Source organism: Polypterus senegalus, chromosome 1 (assembly GCF_016835505.1).
Source record: "Polypterus senegalus isolate Bchr_013 chromosome 1, ASM1683550v1, whole genome shotgun sequence".
NCBI lineage: Eukaryota > Metazoa > Chordata > Cladistia > Polypteriformes > Polypteridae > Polypterus > Polypterus senegalus.
The window spans coordinates 217,149,928-217,175,548 of NC_053154.1; the positions used below are offsets into that span (position 1 = coordinate 217,149,928).

General features: G+C 33.7%; 1 protein-coding gene across 5 annotated transcripts in view; it reads left to right on the forward strand.

Annotated features, from left to right (window-relative positions):
* LOC120539251 (serine-rich coiled-coil domain-containing protein 2-like) overlaps positions 1–23,017 on the forward strand; it is a 198,323-nt gene extending 175,306 nt beyond the window's left edge. For 3 of the 5 annotated variants that reach the window (XM_039769151.1, XM_039769167.1, XM_039769159.1), the window contains exon 10: positions 21,395–23,017. In XM_039769151.1, the coding sequence (XP_039625085.1) occupies positions 21,395–22,198 (804 nt within the window). In that variant the 3' untranslated portion in view covers positions 22,199–23,017. Of the gene's footprint in view, positions 1–4,817; positions 4,903–12,259; positions 12,300–21,394 lie in introns of all 5 variants that reach the window. The other 2 variants (XM_039769175.1, XM_039769184.1) reach the window with 2 other exon arrangements.
* Positions 23,018–25,621: the final 2,604 nt, after the last annotated feature.

Sequence of the window (25,621 nt, forward strand, 5' to 3'; positions counted from 1 at the left end):
CATTTTACGATGAAGTTTAGTTTGCGATGGTCTACTTTAATGACAAATTACGAGAATAAAGTCAACATGTCTTCACACTATTACACAGTACCCAGGTACATTACACTGTATTGAAAACAAATAAAACAAGTACAACTTGGCTTGCAGTATTATCCAGTAGTATAGAAACAGTATTTACACATCTGACCTTTTAAAACTAAAGTTATCTCCAGGCGACGGACGTGACTCCTTTTTTTCGGCAAAAGTTCTTCTGTTCATCATGTTCAACTTTACTTTTAGTTCAGTTTCGGAATGCTCTCTGTCCATTTTCACCGCGCGGCATACCTATGCTATCACCCACTATTTGGTGGTGTAGCAGTGAAAAAGAGCCCTAGTGCAACAAATCTGTGTTTAGCGGTGTAGCAGTGAAAAAGGTCCCCACTTGAACAGTTTCCCTCTGTGCCACGTTCCAAACGTCGTTTAGGCAATCCATATCATAAAAAAAATAAAAAACGGTTTTCGGTATGAACCGATATACCGCCCAGCACTACTAAGAGTTTTGTTTTTTCTTCATATAGCTCAGAAAAGTTACTACTTATCCATTCGGAAATATTGTATCAGAGAGTCCAGAACATCAGGTTCACCAAATGCTTTACATAAGTAAAGTTGCTTGTCATGTGATTGGCTGTGGTAGTTCTCCTTGTGTTTTGTTGTAATCTTGATTAATAGGAGAATGTAGATTCTAAATACCAGTTTGTCCAGAATAGATCTTTGTGGCATACCGTATGCAATATCATGGATCCCTGAAGTACAATCACCACAACTAGCAAATAGAATTTTCTACTTGAAGCTAGTTTACTACAAGAGAGACCAACTCATTGTCTAAGGCAGTTCATGAGAATACTGTGGTCTATGATGTCAAATGCTACATTCGAGTCTAAAAGCAAAAGAACAGATATGTGGCCTTTGTCTGCATTAACTTGCAAATTATTTACTACTTTAACCAGTGCAGTTTCTGTACTACAATTTATTCTGAAACTATTAAAAAATAGATTGTAGTAATCATTTAACTGTTGAAAAACTGTTTTTTCTAGAGTTTACCTAAGAAAAGCAGGTTAAAAATAGGTATTAAGTTATCAGAGACAGAAGAGTCTAGATTATTGTTCTTAAGCACGGATGTAACAACTGCAAGCCTTTAGACAATCTGGGTAAAGTCCCATGCGTAATGATGAGTTAACTACATCCAGTATACTATCAATAAGCACATCAGTGACTTCTTTAAGAATGCCAGTTGAGACAGGGTCAAGGACACAAGTGGAGAGTTTTGTTTGAGAAATTATTCTACAGAGTTCAGAGAGTCCTATTTCAGTGAAAGAATTTAATTAGTTAAAAACGGCATGCTGGGGTTCCGCAGGATTAAAATTTGAGAGATGTATTATATTACATTGTCAGTTGTAATGCTGTGTTTTTAAGCGCTCAACAAATAAGTATGGTATGGTATGGTATGGTACATTTGATATCATTCAGTTTGTGTTTAAAAAATGCTGTAAAAGCCTCACAAGTTTCATTGGATGTTTTTTGAATTAGCAGGGATTAGTAGTGGAAAATAAAACTCTTGGATTTTCTTTGTTATCATTTATAATTTTAGTGAAATAGAATTGCCTCTCAAGGCAGACTGCCTTGTTATTTTCAGTTTTGGACTATTAGTTTCTTTATTCTACTTTTATTTATTACTTATCTGATTTTTCTGTGTATTTTAGTGCTGGGAATTTAACATTTTTCTCAGGGTCCAATAAGGTCAGCTGAAGATCTTACGTTACCATTCAAATTTTCCAATTTATTGGTTACATTGCTTGCTGTATTAGGGAAAGTACTACATTTAGCCTGATTATTTAGAATTTATCAAACCTAGAGACTGCTGATACATCAAAAATGTTTTTTAACAAAATGCTTTTCTTTAGTTGTAGTTACCAATCCATTCAGTTCTACATGAAATAAAATGCAGAATTGGTCAAAAATACTAATAACTATGAGCTGCCTCAGATTTATAGTAAGTTTGAAACTACTAATTCCAGAATGTGCCCTCCCTTATGCATAGACTGGCTGATTTGCTATGCAAGATCAAAAGAGGGCAATGAGTTCATAAATTCTCTTTTTGGGGTCATACTGGCTAGCCATATTCTTTTTTTGGTGATCTACAGTATAAACATTCAATATGAGATAATGTGACACTCCTTGAGCAACTATTGCATGATGCTTAACACACACAAAAGTACAAAAACTGACAACTTTACAGTTTAATCAGCTATAGAAAATACTCCGTAAACCATTGCCTTTTTTACCTTGGTGACTAAATGAACAAAATTGTAATTTGGAATAATCTTAAGATTATTCTTTTCTTCTCCAACTGAGTTGTGCCTTCTTTATTCAATGCTCTAAGGCAGTCAGTGTGTTGTTGTGTGTAGAGCAGTGAAAACAACAATTAAAACAGCTCATGATGCAAATGTAAACATCTGTGTTATATTTTTAAGTCACCCTGAGATATACAATATAGTTGCATTTATAGATGTTAATTCTAACTTATGTTTATTAAATTGTGACATTTTGTTTTTTCTTTTTGGTCATGTTTATTTGCTTTTTATTCAGTCTAGAAACTTTTGTTTTAATTGAAACACAACAAATAGTGTTCAGTGATTAACTAACCAATGATACCATGCAACTGCAATGACCATTCGGTATAAGTTTTTTATGATCTGATACAGTATATAAATATTTATGTTATATGCTGCCTAATTTTATGTGGTGACTTCATTCGCATTGATTTTGAAAATGGTGATTTCAGCAATTCCCTGACAAAATTTGGAGGCATCCTCATTATAGTCACAAGGTGCCTACCATAATCTGTTAACTGTTCTATTAGTCTCAATTACTCTTTGTTGTCATTTTGAATATTTTTTTGCAGTTTGATTTTTCCAGTGTTTGGATCTTGCATGAAAAAAGTGAAAGTCTTTTACACATGCCATAACAAACAGTCCTATAAAACCGTATAGTTTTTGTGTTTTTGTCAAGGCAGAGATACCATATAATGTACTGCTTCATTCACTTTTTAAGGGTTCCAGCTCAATTTAGTAAATAAGCTGGTGGTATGTGTGGAAGAGGTTGTCAAGTCTTTGCTCACAAATATAGCTTCTACCAAACTGTATTCGGACCACTATCTGTGACTCTTGGCTCATGCAACTGCCAGATGATACAAACATTGTAATTTGAGTGATTAACGTTGCTTTCTGTGAAATACTTTTTACAGATATTGAAATCTAGTATTGTTTTCTTTCCCGTGGAAGGTTTTGTGGCATCATACATAGTTTGCTTACATTATTCCAAAGCATGCAATATAATGATTATCTTTTTTTTTTTTTGGTGTGAATAGAAGAAAACCATGATCACTGATTTAAAAAAATGAAATTTTATATTTTAATAAAAAAATAAGCTATACAGCATTATATATTTTCTGTAGAGTCCATATTCTTTTGTGTTTGCTATAACCATTAATAACACTTAGTGTTTGTTGTACAAGTGGTATTCTAAAGGAAGAATGAATCATTTGATTAAGGAACTTCAGCAGGACAAGAATTCATTTATTTGCTTCATTTTACCCAACTCACAATGTATTGCATCTTATTACTTCACGTAATTTCCTGCAGCATTAAGTGCTATATCTGTAAACACACAGTATTGATTTGCTTTTCAAACCTTATATTTTTAATAAGCGCTGTCAGTTTTGTTGTCACTTTTTTTCTAACGTGTTTTATTTTATTGATAGCACAATGCTTCCTAAAACCCTTCTCTTTTCAAGATCAGACATTTTTTAATATTGAACTGAAAAACTTTATGGTAGTTTACTTTTCTGTTCAGAAATTCTTTTTTTTTTTATGAGAACAAGCATTCTTTTTTCAGCACACTTCTTTCAATGGCTTAGCTATTATATGAGCATTGTAATTTAGCAGTGCTCATAGTTGTGTTTTAAGTATTGCATGATTATATACATTTAGGCTGCAGAAAGACTGGTAGATTACCATCCTTGGCATAATAGAGTAGCCTTTTCTTATAGAAATGATTATGTGTTTATATTGATTTGTATGATTTGTTTTAGGGCATTAACTGATGTTTTGAATTATAGAGGAAAAGAAACATAATACCTTTTAAAATCTTACAGTATCTCACTTGTTAGTTTATGATAGAAAAAAAAGTTATTCAATTAAATAGTAGGCTAATAGCTAATTATTATTCTACACAGAAGAATAAAAAAGTTCCATTCCATTGCATTATTACACGGCAGAACATTTAATTTTTTTTTTTAATTATTATGACTCTTTTATAAAGACACTGACTCAATCAACTGTTCCATTTTATATATATTTCCAAAGCTACTACTGTCAATGGCAGCAATAATTTAATGCCATTAAGCTTTATTTGTATTTATTAGCTTTGAAGTGTTTTCCTAATTTTTGTTTTTCCAAAAGATTAACATAGGATTGAATGTTTTTGTCACAGAGATGGATTAGAAAGTACTTTTAAGTTTTAAATTTTTTTTAAACAATTATCAGTATGCAACATTTAGTGCAAATATTTTTAGAACTATACCTAATATGTACCAAGAATGAATAAGTGGTTTAACACAGTTTTTATTGTCTAACATTATATGTTGTCTGTCTATTCTTTGCTCAACCTGTTGTACAATTTGTGTTGTCAAGCACTTTAAATCACTCATTACAGCTTTGGGTTCTTTGGTTTGTGTCTCTGTCTTGTTACACTTTTCCACTTATGTTTTCTTTGCACAGGGTGGCCTGCCTTCTCCCTTCTTCTCTCCTTGGCAGGGTTCGTTCCAAGGAATCCCACGATATGGTGCTCCTCAACGCAGACAGAGTGAGTTCGCTGTCCCTTCCCCTCCCCACTCACCCACCACCCAAACACTGGGTTTTGCAGTGCCTCAACGAAGCACATTCATGCTTACCCAATGCACTAACACCTGTGAATGAAATAGATAGTTTTGTAAACAGGCCTGCACACATAATATTTAAAAACATCTGTATACTGCTTATTAGATAATATGCATCACCAGTATTTCACATATACAGCAAATATATTATCTATTGGATTGTCAGTAAGGAATAAGCCTACTGATATTAAGGTCTAAATTTTTTATTTATTTATTTATTTATTTTTGCACAAACAAATACAAACTCAAATCTTGAGCATTGTTTTTTTCGCAATTCTAGTATTTATTATAATACTATTTAATCCTGTTACTTATATTTTTTTCTTGGCTTTAATTTAGCTGACCATATAATGTGGCTTAAAAGTTGCTTTTTCTTTTGACTAAGTTATTATAGTTTTTTCAGTTTATTTTTAATTTTCACAAAATAAGTTTTTTGACAATTTGTAGGTTCTGATTTAGATAAAAGTAACACATATAGTTTGAAATTAAAAACATAAAAAGAAAAAGGCTAAGCCATACTAGTCTGCCTAATGTTGGCAAAAAATACTTTGACGTGAGGAATGTCTAGTATTCCTCTGACCTTTCTGTGATCTCCTGTTCTTTAGTTTTTTTCCCAATCATCTATGTATCCTGCTTCACACTATTTAGAAACTTAAAGTTTTCCTTCACTGTCTTCCTTTGGGTTGTGTACCGAATCAGGTTCTCAACCCTTCAATATTTTATTGGGTTTGTTACTGTATGTATCTTCCAACAATGACAAATGCTGTCTAAACTGAAGTAATTTGGTTATAGGTATCTGCAAAGTTTTTTTGTTTTTTTTTCATTAAATTATTTCAGTTCCTTTAAGCTAATATCTTCCCCTAATTCATTTTTTGTGTATTAGTAAATGGTGGTAATCCAACAATTTTGTTTTGAAAAGACCACATAATATCACAATTACACAATATAGGTGGGCAAATCCTCTGAATATTATATGTATATTGTAAAATATGTGTACAGTATCTTTCTGGGCATTCTGTCAAGACAAAAACTTAATTGTGCATTCATGCATCCAAGACTGTGAGATGAAGTGTAATGTAATAGAGGAGTTTAGGTTCTTTTATTAGGCTGTAAAAGTTTAACTTTTCCATCTGCGTGGCCTAGCTTAGAGAACCCTCTTAAAAAGATTCTGAAGTGGTTTCACAAGAACAAAAAAAATGTAAAAGCAAAACTGAAGATACATTATGATTACTGTTCTTATAATAACTAATACACATTCAACTGAAGTTGGTTTTATTCCTTAGCTAACTTTAATGTTATTGTGGTAGTCTTAGCTAACTTAATATGACTTTTGCCTTGTTTTAATTCCAAAATCAATGAGGACATTGCACTGAATTTCTGGCAAATGTTTAGACGTTCTTCAACTTAAGACTTCATTGAATGTGAATGTACAGTATGTTGACATTGTTTCTTATTTAATTAGTATTGAATTAATTTAATAAGGTACCGAAAAATTTTTTTCTACTATTCTATTCTGTTTAATTTTTTTGAGATTTTTACCATTTATTTTTATTCACTACATTATATATTTTTGTCTATGGCTCTGACATCATATGTTTTTCAGCAATTGTGGATTTTTATATACTATTTGTCTGCCTATACCTATAATCCACCTTATTTTTCTAGTTTACAGCTTTGTATTCTACAGTTTATCCTTCTATGTATTATAAAAATCACTTTTAGTCGCTTTCACTGATGACACTGAAAACACGACAGGAGGTTAGAAAGGCACCTTGAAAATAATGAGACAGTTCTGAGAAGCACACTTTATGGGAACATGTCAGATACTGACATTTGATAAAAAGTCCCTACTGTGCTCACCACGTTTGAAAGTTTGCATTTATAGAATTTCACTGTGTGAACAGCAAAGTATGCAGATAGTACAGAGTGCTACTGTCGTTTTTCATACTAATTGATACCAATACTTGTGGAGAGATACATAATTAAAACCGGAATTACATTTGCCAAAGCATGAACTACCAAATCTCCATCCATCCTAGAACTGGGTGGCAAAAGCTTTACTCCAGGTTTGGGCTGGGCGATATGTCCTATAAATATTTTTGCAATATATTTTGACTGTTCTGCAATACACAGCATATATCTCAGTATTTTGAAATGTTCTCTAAAGCACTTCATAAATGATTGATGTCATTTGATTAATACAATCACACTAATATTACGAATCTAGTTGTCAATGCAAAACAGTATTTATTCAAACCTGGTAATCACATACACCAAGAAACATTTCAAAACAATAAAGTGCACTTTTTGTGTATAACGTTTGTGACAAAATGTCATTTTACTGTGACATATCACTCTGCAGAACAATACCACTTATATTATTTTAATGGTAATATAATGAAAAGCCACAAAGTTATAACATCATATATGCTATAATACTATAAAACATTTTTTATCACATTCAGTCTTTTTTTTTTCATCATTTTCTACCATCCACCATAAGGACCTAACGCCAGTGTGAGTTTAAATCTTTCCATAAATGTCAAAGATTTAATAAGGTATACATAATGAAGGATTCATACAACTTAGGTAGAATGAGAGAGGGGCTAAGGCTATTTCGTTGCATATTAAGTTTGATCTTCTCTATCTGTAATGCAGACTTTCAAAAATAGTACTGAAAAATGATGCCCTTTCAGCATAGCTCACTTTCTTATCCATTTTCTTACATTTAAAATCTTGATTTTTGTCTGCTGTTAGGAATGTCCAGTTTTACTGCTACTATATAATGTACATTTAAATAATTTCCAGTTCTATTTACTTTAAGACTAGAGTACAACAACAACAACAACATTTATTTATATAGCACATTTTCATACAAACAGTAGCTCAAACAGTAAACAGTAGCTTTACATAATAAAGAATAGAAAAATAAAAGACACAATAAGAAAACAAAATAAATCAACATTAATTAACATCGAATAAGAGTAAGGTTCAATGGCCAGGGGGGACAGAAAAAACAAAAAAAACTCCAGACGGCTGGAGAAAAAATAAAATCTGTAGGGATTCCAGACCATGAGACCGCCCAGTCCCCTCTGATTAGAGTACACTAATAGAAGTTAATAGAACTGGCATTTCCTGGTAGTATACAAATATAAGGATATTATTTTGTAATGGAAACACATGATATTTTATTTGATTACTAATTCATATGGATTTGCATGCTCCTCATTCTCCATTTACTTAAAACAAGTAGGTTTTTCTGTTAATATGTTGTTGAAAATATTTATATTGTCTAGTATTTTCAGTTTTTGTTAGTTGGGGGGTTTATAGACAAATCTTCTGTGAGTACCAAGGAATACTCCTTGTAAACATTCTATCTCCAAACTCTCATAAAATGCAGTTAAAAATACAATTTTAAAATGTATGTTCTTAAAAATCTTGATTTGAAAGCTTGTTGTGTCCAATTTGTTTTGCTTTTTTTGTTACTGTGGGATAAGGAAATGCTGCCAGATGAAAACAAGGAGTGCTTATAACTCTTTGAATTAAAAAAGGCAATTCTTTCATAGTACTGCTACTACTAGACTATATACAGTGGTGTGAAAAACTATTTGCCCCCTTCCTGATTTCTTATTCTTTTGCATGTTTGTCACACAAAATGTTTCTGATCATCAAACACATTTAACCATTAGTCAAATATAACACAAGTAAACACAAAATGCAGTTTTTAAATGATGGTTTTTATTATTTAGGGAAAAAAAAAATCCAAACCTACATGGCCCTGTGTGAAAAAGTAATTGCCCCCTTGTTAAAAAATAACCTAACTGTGGTGTATCACACCTGAGTTCAATTTCCGTAGCCACCCCCAGGCCTGATTACTGCCACACCTGTTTCAATCAAGAAATCACTTAAATAGGAGCTGCCTGACACAGAGAAGTAGACCAAAAGCACCTCAAAAGCTAGACATCATGCCAAGATCCAAAGAAATTCAGGAACAAATGAGAACAGAAGTAATTGAGATCTATCAGTCTGGTAAAGGTTATAAAGCCATTTCTAAAGCTTTGGGACTCCAGCGAACTACAGTGAGAGCCATTATCCACAAATGGCAAAAACATGGAACAGTGGTGAACTTTCCCAGGAGTGGCCGGCCGACCAAAATTACCCCAAGAGCGCAGAGATGACTCATCCGAGAGGTCACAAAAGACCCCAGGACAACGTCTAAAGAACTGCAGGCCTCACTTGCCTCAATTAAGGTCAGTGTTTACGACTCCACCATAAGAAAGAGACTGGGCAAAAACGGCCTGCATGGCAGATTTCCAAGACGCAAGCCACTGTTAAGCAAAAGAACATTAGGGCTCGCCTCAATTTTGCTAAGAAACATCTCAATGATTGCCAAGACTTTTGGGAAAATACCTTGTGGACTGATGAGACAAAAGTTGAACTTTTTGGAAGGCAAATGTCCCGTTACATCTGGCATAAAAGGAACACAGCATTTCAGAAAAAGAACATCATACCAACAGTAAAATATGGTGGTGGTAGTGTGATGGTCTGGGGTTGTTTTGCTGCTTCAGGACCTGGAAGGCTTGCTGTGATAGATGGAACCATGAATTCTACTGTCTACCAAAAATCCTGAAGGAGAATGTCCGGCCATCTGTTCGTCAACTCAAGCAGAAGCGATCTTGGGTGCTGCAACAGGACAATGACCCAAAACACACCAGCAAATCCACCTCTGAATGGCTGAAGAAAAACAAAATGAAGACTTTGGAGTGGCCTAGTCAAAGTCCTGACCTGAATCCAATTGAGATGCTATGGCATGACCCTAAAAACGCGGTTCATGCTAGAAAACCCTCAAATAAAGCTGAATTACAGCAATTCTGCAAAGATGAGTGGGCCAAAATTCCTCCAGAGCGCTGTAAAAGACTCATTGCAAGTTATCGCAAACGCTTGATTGCAGTTATTGCTGCTAAGGGTGTCCCAACCAGTTATTAGGTTCAGGGGGCAATTACTTTTTCACACAGGGCCATGTAGGTTTGGATTTTTTTTTCTCCCTAAATAATAAAAACCATCATTTAAAAACTGCATTTTGTGTTTACTTGTGTTATATTTGACTAATGGTTAAATGTGTTTGATGATCAGAAACATTTTGTGTGACAAACATGCAAAAGAATAAGAAATCAGGAAGGGGGCAAATAGTTTTTCACACTATTTGAGATACACCTCTGTATCTATAGACATAAGAGCCTACTTGCTTGATTGTAGAAATAAATAAGAGATTTCTATTTTATTCTAAAAAATATAAAAGACTGAAGTTTTAAAAATTAGCTTTGCATAAAGAAACTCTTATAGAATGTTTAATGCACAGGAAAGGCAATTGCTAGGTCATTATTGACAGCTTTTTAAGATACAACAGCTATCAGAGAATTGTGTAAATGTAAAACAATCTTAGGCTGAGAACAAATTGAAGATGCTAATGCTTAAATTCAGCAAGATAAATTACCTATTTCAGCTGTTTGCTTAAAAGGGTGCAATGTGCTGAAGTTGCAAAGAATAGTATTCATCCCTTGTTGGAATCTACTTCGTTTGGCCATGACTTGATCAAGTGTAATGCTTTTTAGAGCAATTTCACCCAGCGCCTCTTGAGTGTGTGTCCTGCCAAAAAAAAAAAAACACCATCATTTGGGCTTATGGTACTTACATTTCTCTGTAGAATGTTTGCATTGTGTTTTCTTCTACGGCTCTAAGGGGTCTTATTGAAACTAGAACTTAAATTGCAAGGGAAAGATAATTATGTAACTAAGATTCAGTTCTCTAATACATTAGCAATTCCAAAGTCATTATCATGGAGCTATGGAACATATATGGAAGAAGTTATAAAAAGTGCCAAAATATCTGGTAAACTAGAAGTCATGTGAAAAAAAGAATGCTAGCTTGCAGTCATATTAGCAAAGATGCCAGCAAATGACCACTTCAGAACACAATTCTACATTATCAAGATAAAAAACAAACTAGTATTTCTATTTGCATTTTCAAATTTCTTTAACTTGATACAATTCTATTTCATTTCTGCTGGGCATGCTCTATCATTTCAATTAACAAAGCAACATAAGACAAATATTAAGAAAAACTACTAACATTCAAATTGATTATCATTTGTTTTTAGTTGTTTAAGAAAACCTAGTTTTGACAGTTCTGATTATACAGTATGGTTTCCCTTTAGGTTTTGCTTTTACAACAAACGTTGAACAAACCATATTTGTCTCTTAAGTAAGCAGCTCACACAGTTGTAAATCTACTTCAAAAACTACTAACATTACTTTACCAATTAAATAATAAGGTTATTTATTTAACTTTACTAGATACTGATGGTCACAAAATAAGAAATTCATACTATGCAGATAAAAAAAACTAAATATCAAAAGAAGAATTAGAATTTTTATATATATAATTTCACATACACATAACAAAATTATTTGTTTTGAAGTATTTAAAAGTAAGTAATACAGTAGTAGTTTTCCAGAAATACATTTATTTCAGTAGTTCTTGCTTAAATATTCAGTTGTGTCAATTAAACTGTATAGAAACATTCTTCATACATCTACAAATACACATTATGTCTTGGAGTTGTACACTGTGTTCTGCATTGATTACCTCTGCAGTTAGGTATTTTATTTATTATGCAAGTACAGTAATACAGATTTTGAAACTAAAAAAAGTGTATTTACCTAGCTAGCATATCTGTCTACTTATATTATAGATTGCCAATTTTCAGTGATGAGGAAAAGGGGAGATACTATATAACTTCATTTTTGGAATTTATCTTGTAGTTATTTATGTTTTAGCATTTATACACAAAATTTCTTTAGTTCATCGTCCTCTGTGTTATACGAATTAATCTGCTCTGGCTAACAATAATATCAGAATGAACTTACATTTTTGTTATTTTACGGCCATGATTAAACATTTTCTGTTTGATAGTCAGTAGTTATAAGACACAGCACAATTAACATCAATGTATTAGTTTTATTTCTCTTAAATTTTAATTCAAATTCATTTCATTTTTTTTTTTTTTGGTAATTCTTAAAACATTTATTATTTTGCATTCTTTGTTTGAGTTTATAGAATGACTTTCTAGATTTAATCCTATTTTAATTTTTGGGATTGAAAGATTATCATTCTTATTAATTCTCAAGGCCGTTTTTGTCCATCTCCTTCTACACCACTTTATCTGTGTGATGTCATTGTCCTTGTTTCTTTCCTTCTGCTTCTACCCATTATGCCGTTGACAAGGAGTGGAGCGGCTAGTTCATTACTTCTGTGATAAAGCGTGGTATAGTACTGTTTCGGTTTTCTCCCCAGTTTTAATATTATGTTGAGTTTGCATGTTAAAGCATGTCCTGCATCATTCATGGCCCACATGCATGTGATAACCAGAGACCCAGGGGGCCAGAATCCCAAGTGTGTCTTACTATATTTTATTGCTAATGTTATATATTTGTTTACTGGACATTTATACAATATGTAAATGTACAGAATCATTATAAAGAGGTGTTTTCAGCATTAAATTATATGTTCCAAATTAAAAGTGTCTAAAATATGATTTGATTATAATTGTTTGGTTTCAGGCAAAATTTCTAGGGCATGCTGTGTACAGTAGTTTTTAAGCAGATGTTCCTGTCAGAAATAAATGAATTGTAAAGAAGCAGAAGGTGATTTTTCTCTGCCAGACTAAACTTTGTTTGTATCAGATTTATCAGATATCTTTGGCGCATCTGCAGTATGATCCTTGAGCTGTCTGAAGTCACTTCTGTGGATAATGGTTCTATTCTGGGGCCTTCTGAGAAACAAGCACTGTCTTTTTAATGACTTTAACTAAGTTTGAGTGCCACAGTAATAGCATTTTTTATTACCGTTCGATCTTTTTTCTTTTTAATGAGGGTAAATTAAAGTTGATGTTTTTTTTATTAAAAACAAAAGTCTACAAAGTCTTACAATTATTATTAAATATAAATGCCTTGCTTCTCAAAACCCTTTTCACATAGTTTAAAAACCTTAATGCTGCCTAATAAAAGCATTTCATTGTTCAGTTTCCATTGTTGTCACACAGCCTGTATTGTCATTGTGATCTACACATGCCCTAACCTTTTGAAGCTTTTCCATCCTTCATGCACCTGTCTTTAAGTTGTGCTGTTATTTTCCATCTTATGAAGATACTCTCTTAGGAAACTTAAAAGAGTTTATCCTTTTTTGACCAGAAATATTTAATTATAGCTTATATTCAACTAATGGTACATTTGATAAGTGTATACAACATAATTATGCCTTTCATGTGCAGTACCTTCTGAAGGCAGATTTCTGTCAGGATATGTGTACACTTTGCTAACAGTGTACTTGCTATGATTATGTTAAGGTGTGTGTTCTGAAATTTATGTTTTATGCATAAATTTCCTTTACTTAAGATTTGCTCTTACATATGAAATGCTATATAAATGTGTCAAACACCGAGCTTGAAAGTGGTTGCTAAAATTGAGTTTGTTTTGCTCTTCTTTTTTCTGTTTAATGCTAAATGACAAATCTATATGATTACTAAATATATATATATATATATATATATATATATATATATATAGTGCCATGCAAAAGTGTTCAGAACATAGTTACATACTATTATACATATTTGACCGTAATGAATATATGTTCATGGATTAATCTATTACTGTAGCTCAGGAGCTTCAATACAGTTAAATAATGTAAATTACGTTTATTTTGACTTAGAATGTAATATTAGACAGGAGAGTTCCCTTTCATCAAATCTTTTTTACAGTTATTGTCAAATCCTCAACATCTACTTGAGCAAACAACCTGAGATTCAAGGAATTGTAAGGAAAAGATTTGAACAAAAAATATATCTCTGTGCATATAAAATGGTGCTTTACATTAAAGATCCATGCTCTTCACTGTTCTTAACGTATTATAGAAGTTCTAGAAAATATGAGGGCTCAAAATACAACGGATATAAAGAGACTACATACCCCTGCCAAAATTTTGTGTAATAAAAAAATGAAACCAAGATAAATCCTGTCAGAACTTATTCCACCTTTATTGCAACATTCTATACAAAGGAGGTGAAAGTAAGGAAAAAAGAAGAAAGGAAGAAAAAATCTTGTTGTATTAGTGTGTACATCCCCTAAGTGAATACTTAAAGCTAATACTGACTTTTGCTCACTCCTTCTTGCAAAAAATATCCAGTTCTGTCAGATTACAAGGACATCTCCTGTGCTGTTTAGGTCACTCCACAGATATTCAATTGGATTAAGGTCTGGGCCCCGACTGGGCCATTACAGAATGTTGATCCTCCTTTGATGAAGCCATTGCTTTGTTGATTTTGATGTATGCTTTGGGACATTGTCATGCTGAAAGGTGAAGTTCCTCTTCCTCTTCAGCTTCCAATTAAATGCTTGAAGGTTTTGTGCCGAAATAGACTGATACATGGAGCTATTCATGATTTCATCCACCTTGACTGAAGCCCCTTTTCTAGCTGAAGAAAAGCAGTTCCAAAGCATGATGCTGCCAGCACCATGATTCACTGTGGGTATGGTGTTCTTTTGATAATGTGCAGTGTTACTTTTGCGCCAAAACGTACCTTTTTGAGTTATGTCCAAGTAATTCAACCTTGGTCTCACCAGACCATAATACATTTTTCCACGTGATTGTGGGAGTCTGGGTTTTGCCAGGCTTGGATGTTCTTCTTTTTGAGAAAAGGCTTTTATCACTTGTTACCCTAAACCATAACCCAGATATATGAAGAATACAACTGATTGTTCTCTGATGTAGGGAACAACAAGTACTTGCCAGGAAATCCTGCAGCCCCTTTAATGTTACTATAGGCCTCTTGGTGGCCTTCCTGCCCAGTTTTCTTCTTGTCTTCTCATCAATCTTGGAGAGATGTCCTGATCTTGGTAGAGTCACTGTTGAGGCATAGTTTCTCCACTTTTTGATAACTGGCTTTACTGTGTTCCATGAGATATTTAATGTTTGGATATTGTTTTTACCCCTGTCCTGATTGATTCCTTTCAAAGATGAGATCTCATTCAGATTTTAAAAGCACTTTGCGGACCATGGCTTATGGAGTATGTTGCAACCAAGAGGATATCAAAATAATCCTGCAGGAATGGCCAAACTTTATTGGAGCTCACTCAAAGTCATTTTATTTTATATCAGGTGTATACTAACAACTATTTAAGATTAGACTTATTGTGATTGGTTCATTCTGAACACAGCCACATCCATGATTATTAAAGGATGTGCACACTAATGCAACCATTTACCTCCTAGTGGATAAGCCTGTTCTGGGTTGGTATCATTCTGTGCTAGATTTTGTCCAAGAATTGCAAAAGGATATAAAGCATGAAGTACAGGTGTATGATTTTTGCTTCACCCCTCTGTACCCTTGAAGGATCGAAATGCTATTCTTCCCAAGTATGGAGCGCAGTTTTAATATATGTTAACAAAGATTACTAAATAGCATATTTGATATGACTAACTACTTTCATCATTTTTGAATAGCTGTTATTTATTGTTATTATTTACTTGTTTGTTTTTTTGGACATTTGAGATACAATTGGTTACATTTCTTTAGATTTTCCAATTGATGCACAGGCAGTTGAGATGACTTGCTGATGGTCACACAGTGTCAGAAGTGGGATTTGAACTGACAGTTTCTGGGTTTGAAGTCCAATTATATTCCAGTTATACAGTAATTGGTCTAATTATATAGTCTAACGGTTCCACCCAAATTCCAAGCTTCTGCTGCACAACTCTATATGAGGATTATATGTAGATATATAGAGAAATGCATAACGCGACTTGTGTTTTGGGGAGGGTTGAATTGTGATGCCTATCTCCTCTATTGCCGGGACAGTTTTAGTAAAATGGTGGGGTTGCAATAGACCTTCAACATACGAGGAAATATATATACACTGTGTTTTTGGCTAAAGGTTTGTATTGCTTGTACACAGTAATTGATTTAAATCAATTTCTAAAACAATGTATCTATCAGCAATAGGATCTACAGATAATCTGGTGGAGGAAATAATGCCTAACATGATTGTTATTACACATGTGGTATATAGTCAAAAATCACATTTTTGTTTGCTCCATATTACATACAGTGGTGTGAAAAACTATTTGCCCCCTTCCTGATTTCTTATTCTTTTGCATTTTTGTCACACAATATGTTTCTGATCATCAAACACATTTAACCATTAGTCAAATATAACACAAGTAAACACAAAATGCAGTTTTTAAATGATGGTTTTTATTATTTAGGGAAAAAAAAAATCCAAACCTACATGGCCCTGTGTGAAAAAGTAATTGCCCCTGAACCTAATAACTGGTTGGGCCACCCGTAGCAGCAATAACTGCAATCAAGCGTTTGCGATAACTTGCAATGAGTCTTTTACAGCGCTCTGGAGGAATTTTGGCCCACTCATCTTTGCAGAATTGTTATAATTCAGCTTTATTTGAGGGTTTTCAAGCATGAACCGCCTTTTTAGGGTCATGCCATAGCATCTCAATTGGATTCAGGTCAGGACTTTGACTAGGCCACTCCAAAGTCTTCATTTTGTTTTTCTTCAGCCATTCAGAGGTTGATTTGCTAGTGTGTTTTGGGTCATTGTCCTGTTGCAGCACCCAAGATCGCTTCAGCTTGAGTTGACGAACAGATGGCCGGACATTCTCCTTCAGGATTTTTTGGTAGACATTAGAATTCATGGTTCTATCTATCACAGCAAGCCTTCCAGGTCCTGAAGCAGCAAAACAACCCCAGACCATCACACTACCACCACCATATTTTACTGTTGGTATGATGTTCTTTTTCTGAAATGCTGTGTTCCTTTTACGCCAGATGTAATGGGACATTTGCCTTCCAAAAAGTTCAACTTTTGTCTCATCAGTCCACAAGGTATTTTCCCAAAAGTCTTGGCAATCATTAAGATGTTTCTTAGCAAAATTGAGACGAGCCCTAAATCTTTTTGCTTAACAGTGGTTTGCGTCTTGGAAATCTGCCATGCAGGCCTTTTGCCCAGTCTCTTTCTTATGGTGGAGTCATGAACACTGACCTTAATTGAGGCAAGTGAGGCCTGCAGTTCTTTAGACATTGTCCTGGGGTCTTTTGTGACCTCTCGGATGAGTCGTCTCTGCGCTCTTGGGGTAATTTTGGTTCCATGTTTTTGCCATTTGTGGATAATGGCTCTCACTGTGGTTCGCTGGAGTCCCAAAGCTTTAGAAATGGCTTTATAACCTTTACCAGAATGATAGATCTCAATTACTTCTGTTCTCATTTGTTCCTGAATTTCTTTGGATCTTGGCATGATGTCTAGCTTTTGAGGTGCTTTTGGTCTACTTCTCTGTGTCAGGCAGCTCCTATTTAAGTGATTTCTTGATTGAAACAGGTGTGGCAGTAATCAGGCCTGGAGGTGGCTACGGAAATTGAACTCAGGTGTGATACACCACAGTTAGGTTATTTTTAACAAGGGGGCAATTACTTTTTCACACAGGGCCATGTAGGTTTGGATTTTTTTTTCTCCCTAAATAATAAAAACCATCGTTTAAAAACTGCATTTTGTGTTTACTTGTGTTATATTTGACTAATGGTTAAATGTGTTTGATGATCAGAAACATTTTGTGTGACAAACATGCAAAAGAATAAGAAATCAGGAAGGGGGCAAATAGTTTTTCACACCAAGGTATGTGACTGAAGTATTGTTTTCATGAAAAAGTCAGTTTCCAGTTATAAATGGAAAAATGTGTTTTCATATACCTAGAACATATTTGAATATTTTTGTTTGTGTCTCTATGATAAGAATTTTATGGACACTATAACTCAAGAAAATATGGACAAATAAATTTTTTTTTGTTTATTTTTCTTCTATAGCCCCCACCCCCCCAACTTAAAGTTATTAGTCTTATGATCTGATTTGATTTTTTGGATGAAGTACATTTGTATAGCTTTGAAATTTTTACACTTCAAAAAATTTAAAAACAAAAGCAGTCAAACCACTAAGTTATAACATTTAAAAATGTTGTTAATGTCAAGTTCAATTCAAAGCTCAATTGTTGAGCTCTTAAACTTAAAGTTTAAATTTAATTAAATAATTCATAAAGAGAAAGTTACACGCCCTTTTCTGTGTACACATTAACCTATAGAAGATAAATAGCAAGTACAAAAATATGAAAACAGTTCCATATCTCTCTATTATAAAAGGAAATCTGGGACGAGACTTTCTCTGAGAATTTCAATTCCCATGAGAGATAATTTCAGGTCCCACGAGACAAGTCTTTTTGCTAAGGGATTTTAACAAGTCCCACCCTCCTCTCAAACATTTACAACCACGCCCTGGTCCAATCATTTCTCAATTGTGTGAATGCTATTGTCAGACACAGTTCCTGTACCCTCCACTCCAAGTGAGGTCAGAAATAAAAAACAAAGAGTAGATGACAAGTAGAATGTCGTAAAGAGGTTCAAAAATGCTTGCGCGATACACATGCAGAGCAGGTTAGAGATTATGAAAGTACTAAAATTCGAAAGTCTCAAAAAACTGATAGTAAAGATCGTATTAGCACTAACAAATGGGAAGTATTGCTCAGTGAAATAACGGATCAGCAAAAAGAGATTGATTATATGGACATAGGTGATATGACAGAAGTATGTAGATATTGTCTAATTTGCGTTGCCATCAGGGAAAAGTAGTGTTTCTTCCCAATGACCCGAGGCCTATCAACGAGAATTAAAAGATGTGCTGTTTGATGAAAGTGAAATCCACATACGCAAGCGTCAGAGACGCGATGTGGCTGGTGTGTTGCACAGGCCGGGGATTTGGCAAGCGAAGCAATCGGGGGCAAAGCCCTCTAGTACATATAAAAATTTATATTTAAAGAATTAATTTTGCATGCAATACATAATACTAATAAACTACTATAAATTATTAACCTCTTCCTCTTGTATTTTTCTTTGTATTACATAAAATAGTAACAAAATAAAAAATGTAAGCATTATTGGCTTTGTTAGAGATTTAGTAAGTATACAGAATTACTAGATTAACTGAAAATAATTACTGTTCATGAAGCTGTGAAACATATTTGGATCTTGACCAGAAATAAGCAATTGTATCCAGTTCTCAGTTATTTGTGGTTATATCACTGATGATAATAATACTGTAGTAAACAGCAGATGTTACATTGTGTGTGTTGCAACATGTCTTGCTCTTCACATACAGATGCAGTTATTTTGAGAGGTATAGTTCTTTATCTGGATCAGGTAATAGAGCCAGAAAACATGATCCATAAGGTGCGGTAGGTACTGATGAGTGAAGGGCAGCAACCTTTAACTTGAATGGGATGGCCAAGCATGGGTTTGTCTAATATCACAACACTAACCTTTTAAAGACAAAGCAGACTTCCATCTGTCTGCACTTCTTAAACTAACATCTTTCATTTTGGGATGGTTGGTGAGGTTTTTGAATCACACCTTTTAAGGTTATTAATGGCATTAATATAGAACTGAAAAATACTAAAATGAACTGTTTAGAAATATTTCAGTTTGAAACATGGCTTCTGTATGTGAACCCGCATAAAGATTATCATTCAGTCAATACCAGCTAAACCTCCGCAATTTGGTAATTTATTGAATAATTCAGTTATTACTGTAATTTTGGAAAATCCTTATCTCGCTTGATGAAGAGTTGACTGTACTTTTAATACTTTAAACCTTTTTCACAATACAATTTCTGAGCACTGAACAACACACAAAAAAAAACACTATTTTTTTCATGTCTGATTTCATTATTACATTGAAGACAACACATCACCTACATGGCTAGAACTACTAATACAAACTCGTGTTTAATAATGTGAACACAATTCTTAAAATGAGAGGTAACTAGAAAAAAATTACATTATATACAGAATATAAAACGTAAAATAAAACAGACCAAAATGGATTTTCATTCAGCTTGGGAAATTTGCTGACCTGAGGATAGATCAGTGTCGATATTATAAGGTCACAGTTTTGTTTAAACTGAACTGTTTGGATATTTTGTAAAGGTTGTTGTAATAGAAAGGTATATATTGGTAACATTTGACAGACTATAACCAGTACCATTTACATTTACTTATTTGTCTGCCATTTAAGACAACTTAGAACATTTATGATAGTAGTACTATGATGTTATACCATGTTAGCCATTATGGATGCAATGAGAAGTCAGGCAAAACAACACATTTTATTGGCCAACTGAAATGATTACAATATGCAAGCTTTCGGAGCAGCTCAGACCCCTTCTTCAGGCAAGAAGTAATCATTACATCTTGCCTGAAGAAGAGGCCTGAGCTCCCTCAAAAGATTGCATGCATAAGGTAGTCTTTTTAGTTAACATTTGTGATACAATTGGTTACATTTCTTTTGGTTTTCTGATTGGAGCACCTGCTAGTGAAGTGACTTGCTGATGGCCACACTGTGGCAGTAGCAGGATTTGAACCCACTATGAGCATTGTAACAAGTATGAACTGTCATTTGTGCCTATTTGTGATATCCTAATACAACAATAATCTCTTATACAGAAGTAGTGTTTCTCCTATTAAAAATTATGTATATGTTGTATCTTTATTAGGCTAATAGATTTAATGTAGCCTGGGTCACTTTTTATCAGTTTTTAGAGTTGGCCTTTTTTTTTTTTTAATTCTGATAATGAACTGACATATTTCCCCTAATATCACTATCTTTGTAACTTTATTGTTATTTAAAAATTATTAAAACTTTATGTATGTCATTATTCTTACTTAATAACAAATTCTACATGAATAGGCTCGCCATGACCATAAACTGAAACTATTAGGTGTATGTTATGATTTCTGCTTAGTTTATGTGCCTATGTGTTACACATTGTTGGGATTTGGTTATCAGGAGTGTTATTTTTGGTAAAGTAGTATTTAAAAATATTTAGTGATAGGGAAAAAACTAATAAAGCCAAATGTTTTAGAACTACGGGTAGTTAATTTAATGAAGCAGGAATAAAACTAAAGCCATTTAACTGGTCAATGATGTTTTTATGTTAAGTAATGAGGAAAATAAATCAATTCATCCAACTCACTAATGGGTTACCTTCTCACTATTTATGTGTTTGATTGTTTGTTTGTTTTTATTTTTATTTTTTTACATACATGAATCAATAGTTTTAAATTCAATGTACTTCTTATTGTGTGTGTGTGTGTATTATGTATTTTGTGGTTTGTTTATATGGTGGTATTTTGATAATTCATAAGTGTGTGTTTGTGTATACATACTAGTAAGAATATTATAATCCTGTTGCAGCATGTCATGCACAAAAAACACAACTGTAATTTATTTTTGTGTAATTCATTTTACAGCCTCGAATACTACAGTCATTCAGCCCAATTCACAAAGACCCCCAAGACAAGGAAAGACTAATAAAAATAGCCACCATCGAGGACCCCAGTAATTGCACTGTTTCTATCGTGAATGACACTAAACGCCATGAGCAGAAAGAGAGTGATGCTGCTGCTGCTACTCCTCCTCCTCCTCCTGCTGCTGCTGCTGCTGCTGCTGCTATAGAGATGCCTTCATCTGTGGCTCCTAACGCAACTGAGCTGAGCATTCTTCCAAACACTCAGTTCAAGACTGACCATTCCAGTGACTGTATTTCTGAAGGTGTTGCACAACAGGACTCCATCATGAAGGTACCTGAAGTCCAAGTGGCCCACACAGTCCCAATTACCAGTAATTGTGGAAGGCAAAACCAAGTCCTCTCCAGCTCTAATATAAATAGGCAAAAAGCGATCCCACATCTCATTCTAAACCAATCTAGTCTACCTCACAATATGGGTAGAAAGACATTTACTACTGCACAAGCTTCAATGCTGTTCTCAAAAAACACCTTAGAACTTGGCATGGGACATAAAGCATCAGAGTCTAAGCTGCATCGGTTATCTTGTTTACCCGAACAGAGATCCCCTTCACATAAAGTCAATGTGGATGTCCATTCAAAATTGAAATCCGTAGTATTAAATCCACCCATTTTCTTACTAGAGCAGCATAAACTCCTTAAACAAAAAGTTTTTTCCCCACAGAGTCAGTCAGAAAGGAGTAGATCTCTATCAAATACTGTATCATCTCCTTTGTATTCCCGCCTCCCTAAACCAAAGAGCTACTAAGCCTGTAATTAAGTTCCTAAATTCAGTGCTGATTTCAAAATAAGATTTCTCCTTTTTGCACTTATTGTGTGTGTCTTAATAGAGACAATTTATACTGCACAAAAGAGCAGCAGATATTACACATAGGCTGCTTAAATTTAGCAACCAAAAAAGATCACACAATATATTGTTTGTATGAACATGTCTTCTGTTTCCATTGATTTTCGGAAAAGTTGCTTTGAGTTGGAAAGCCATCATATAACCCAGTGCCTCCTGTTTTGAGCATACAGTTCTCTCTATACTATGCTTTTATACAGTTAGCCACAAAAACTGTACAGTGGAAGGCTCCTAAATTATATTGTGGCACTGGTTTGTGCCGTGTGTAAACAAAATGCTACTCTTAAGCTATTTTCTCCTGTCTACACTGTGGTAAATGGGAGTAATTGCTTATGTGTTTTGATTTTAAACTCCCACTATTTTTTACAACAGTTTTTGTTAGGGGAGCAGTTTAAGGACATCCAAAAGAACATATACACTACAAGAAAGTCTGAAAACAACATTGTTCATAAAGCTTGATGCTGTGTGATCACTAGATTTCAACAGCTATTGACAATATATTCTTTAGAAAGTTCCCATGTGTTTTTTTCCCCGGCATTATGCATTGTCTCAGCTTTAGAATTAACCCAAAACCACTTAAAAATGTTCAGAGTGTTACACAGGATATGTTTAATATATTCCAATTTATTTAACTGTAAAATTAAATAATATTTAGCTAAAATTAATAAGCAGATCACTTGTGTATCATTTCTGTCTTAATAAATTTGTGTTTAGTAAAACACACTTCCTGTCTGATCATCTTTACTTAGACTGCCAAGTTACAGAAACTGATAACAAGTCTAACAGCAATCACTGCTAAACCAAGTAAGAATATATTTCAGTATATAAAGTTACAGTAATAAGGTGGCAAATTGATACCATTTGTGTAAATCAGAAAATGTAGATTGCACAGACCTACTTTCACTTGTTCTTAGTGTAGGAGTGAGTGTATTTGCTCTTGTGGCATCAGGAATTAAATAGTGAAGAAGGATTAGATGAAATTTTATAAAACAAAAAGATGGCATTTGAGGGTTATTCTTCATATTGGAATGTATTAATCTTATTTTATTCTGTTATCTTTGTATTTTAAAGTAGCTCAAGTTCCCGGTAAGTCATACTTCGCTGCAAATCTCATTATGTTACTCCAGTATACTTTTTTATTTCTCAGATAGATAGTATTAGCATTTTCATAATTACCTTTTAGATTAATGCTATAGTGACTTTCTATTGTTGAATAATATACTTATCAGAATGAAAGATTAGCAAATTAAGAAGAACATGATTTAGATATTTAAATCAAAAATCTGGCTACTCTGAATTATAAAACAGCCTAGTTTACAAATCGAGTTGTGATTGCTCTGTTTTAAAAAACATGTAGGAATGAAAGCTTACACATTCCACATTCTGTTTGTCCTTTTGTCATATATTACATAAAAGTTTTTGTATTCTTTAAAAAGAGAAATAAACCCTGATAGCTGTAACTTTTTTAGATAAACTAGCCAGTCTGACAAATTTTAAAAAGCAATGTAAAGTGCAAGCTACAGGGTGAGGCAGAAAGGACGGAGATTTTTTACAAAAAACACAAAATTGTAAATTTTTTTCTTACAGAGAAATTTATTGAAAGATTTGAGTTCATATTGAAATAGCATTTGACAATTTGTAGGGATGGAAATACAGGTCTATATGCAAAATACGCCTTACCGAACGATTACTGTGGCCAAGTTCAGAAGAATGCTAACGAGCAGATCGACTTGGACTGCTCAGCATGGCTAGCCATACGCTTTCCACATTTTCAGGGGTACGTGCTGTTCGCGTAGCCCCCAGTGGTCTTTTGTTCATTAGTGTACCTCGTGTACGAAGTGCTTTAACCCAACGTAGGATAGTATTACAAGCGGGAACAGCTTTATTTCTGTGGATATTGAAATGGCAATGAAACTCACGCTGAACTGCCGTAATAGATTGGTTGCCCTTGACAAAACAGTCGTGCACAAAAACGCGGTGTTCTATTGTCCATGGCTTCAACTATAAAGAAAATAAAAAAATGCTAAGACTTCACAAACCTAAAGCCACCTACCGCACATCTGTCCACCTAGTGGGGAGTTCGAGCCATTTCAAAGATGTCCGTCCTTTCTGCCTTACAGCTAAATAAAAGCTGTATTTTATACAGCTTTAATTTAAAGATTAAACAGTCGATTATTGGGAAGGGGTGTAACAAGTTGTTTTGAGGGACTTACGCAGTGTCAGTTTACAGGCTCAAATTCAGCATGCATTTTCTTATAAGTAAACTATTGATAAGAATCAAAAATTGTACATAAAGATATTTAAATTAAGGGGCATACATAACCCCCTGTTTGTGTCCCTGTTATTGGGAGTAACCTCAAACTTTATCAGATACAATGAGATACTGCAAGTGGCAGTGTGGTCTATGGAACTTACTAAAATTTACTACAAGCAAAAGTACAAAATGATAAAGTGGTGTATACAGAAAAATTTGGAGTAACACATTTAAAGTTAACAAATCAAGTTAATACTGTAAAGTGGGCACCACGGAGATCTTGGATTTATGAACAACAACTGAAGCCAAAGGTAGGTGAATTGACACTGGACAGTGATGAGCTCCACTTTGATTTCACAGTGCACCTTTGGCCATGTTTTGCTTATGTTATGTAATGTAAAATCCAGATAACCTGCAGTATATGTCTATAAAACTTAGACTACTTGTTTACATCAAATATACGGCCATTTTTTTATTTTCATATCAACAAATATAAATTACTTTGTTCCTCCATGATATGTATATATAACATCTATAATATATAACATTGTGATTTTTATTTCATTTTTGTTTTTAAATAGATGAGCTGATATATAATATGACTAAATATACACATATTTACTTTGATTGCTTAATATGGACCAGTTTATTGACTGAGATTTATTTCATTTTAATTATTTTGTCTCATGTCCCACTTGAAATCATTGTTTGTCTAACCCTCAGACTTATTTTCTGTTTTTGAGTTTATTTAAGGTGAATCATTCACATTTTGCAAGTACTCTTTTATATGGATGCTTTGAAAAAATGTGTTAAAGCACCTGTTTTTTTTTTTTTTTAATAAAAGTTGTCAAAAATAATGACAGTGTCTTTAGTCTAGTATTGAGCTGGTGGAAGAACTCCTATTCCAAAATTCAATGTGGTGGGACGGCCAGCCTATTCACCTAACCCACCCCATGAAGCTACCAGGAAAAAGAACAGTTGCATTAATTTGATAACAACTGATTTTTAATAACGCTAGAATATCTGGGGCCTATGTAAAAAGTTTTAATTCTGGGCCACCTTAACTTGCTGCT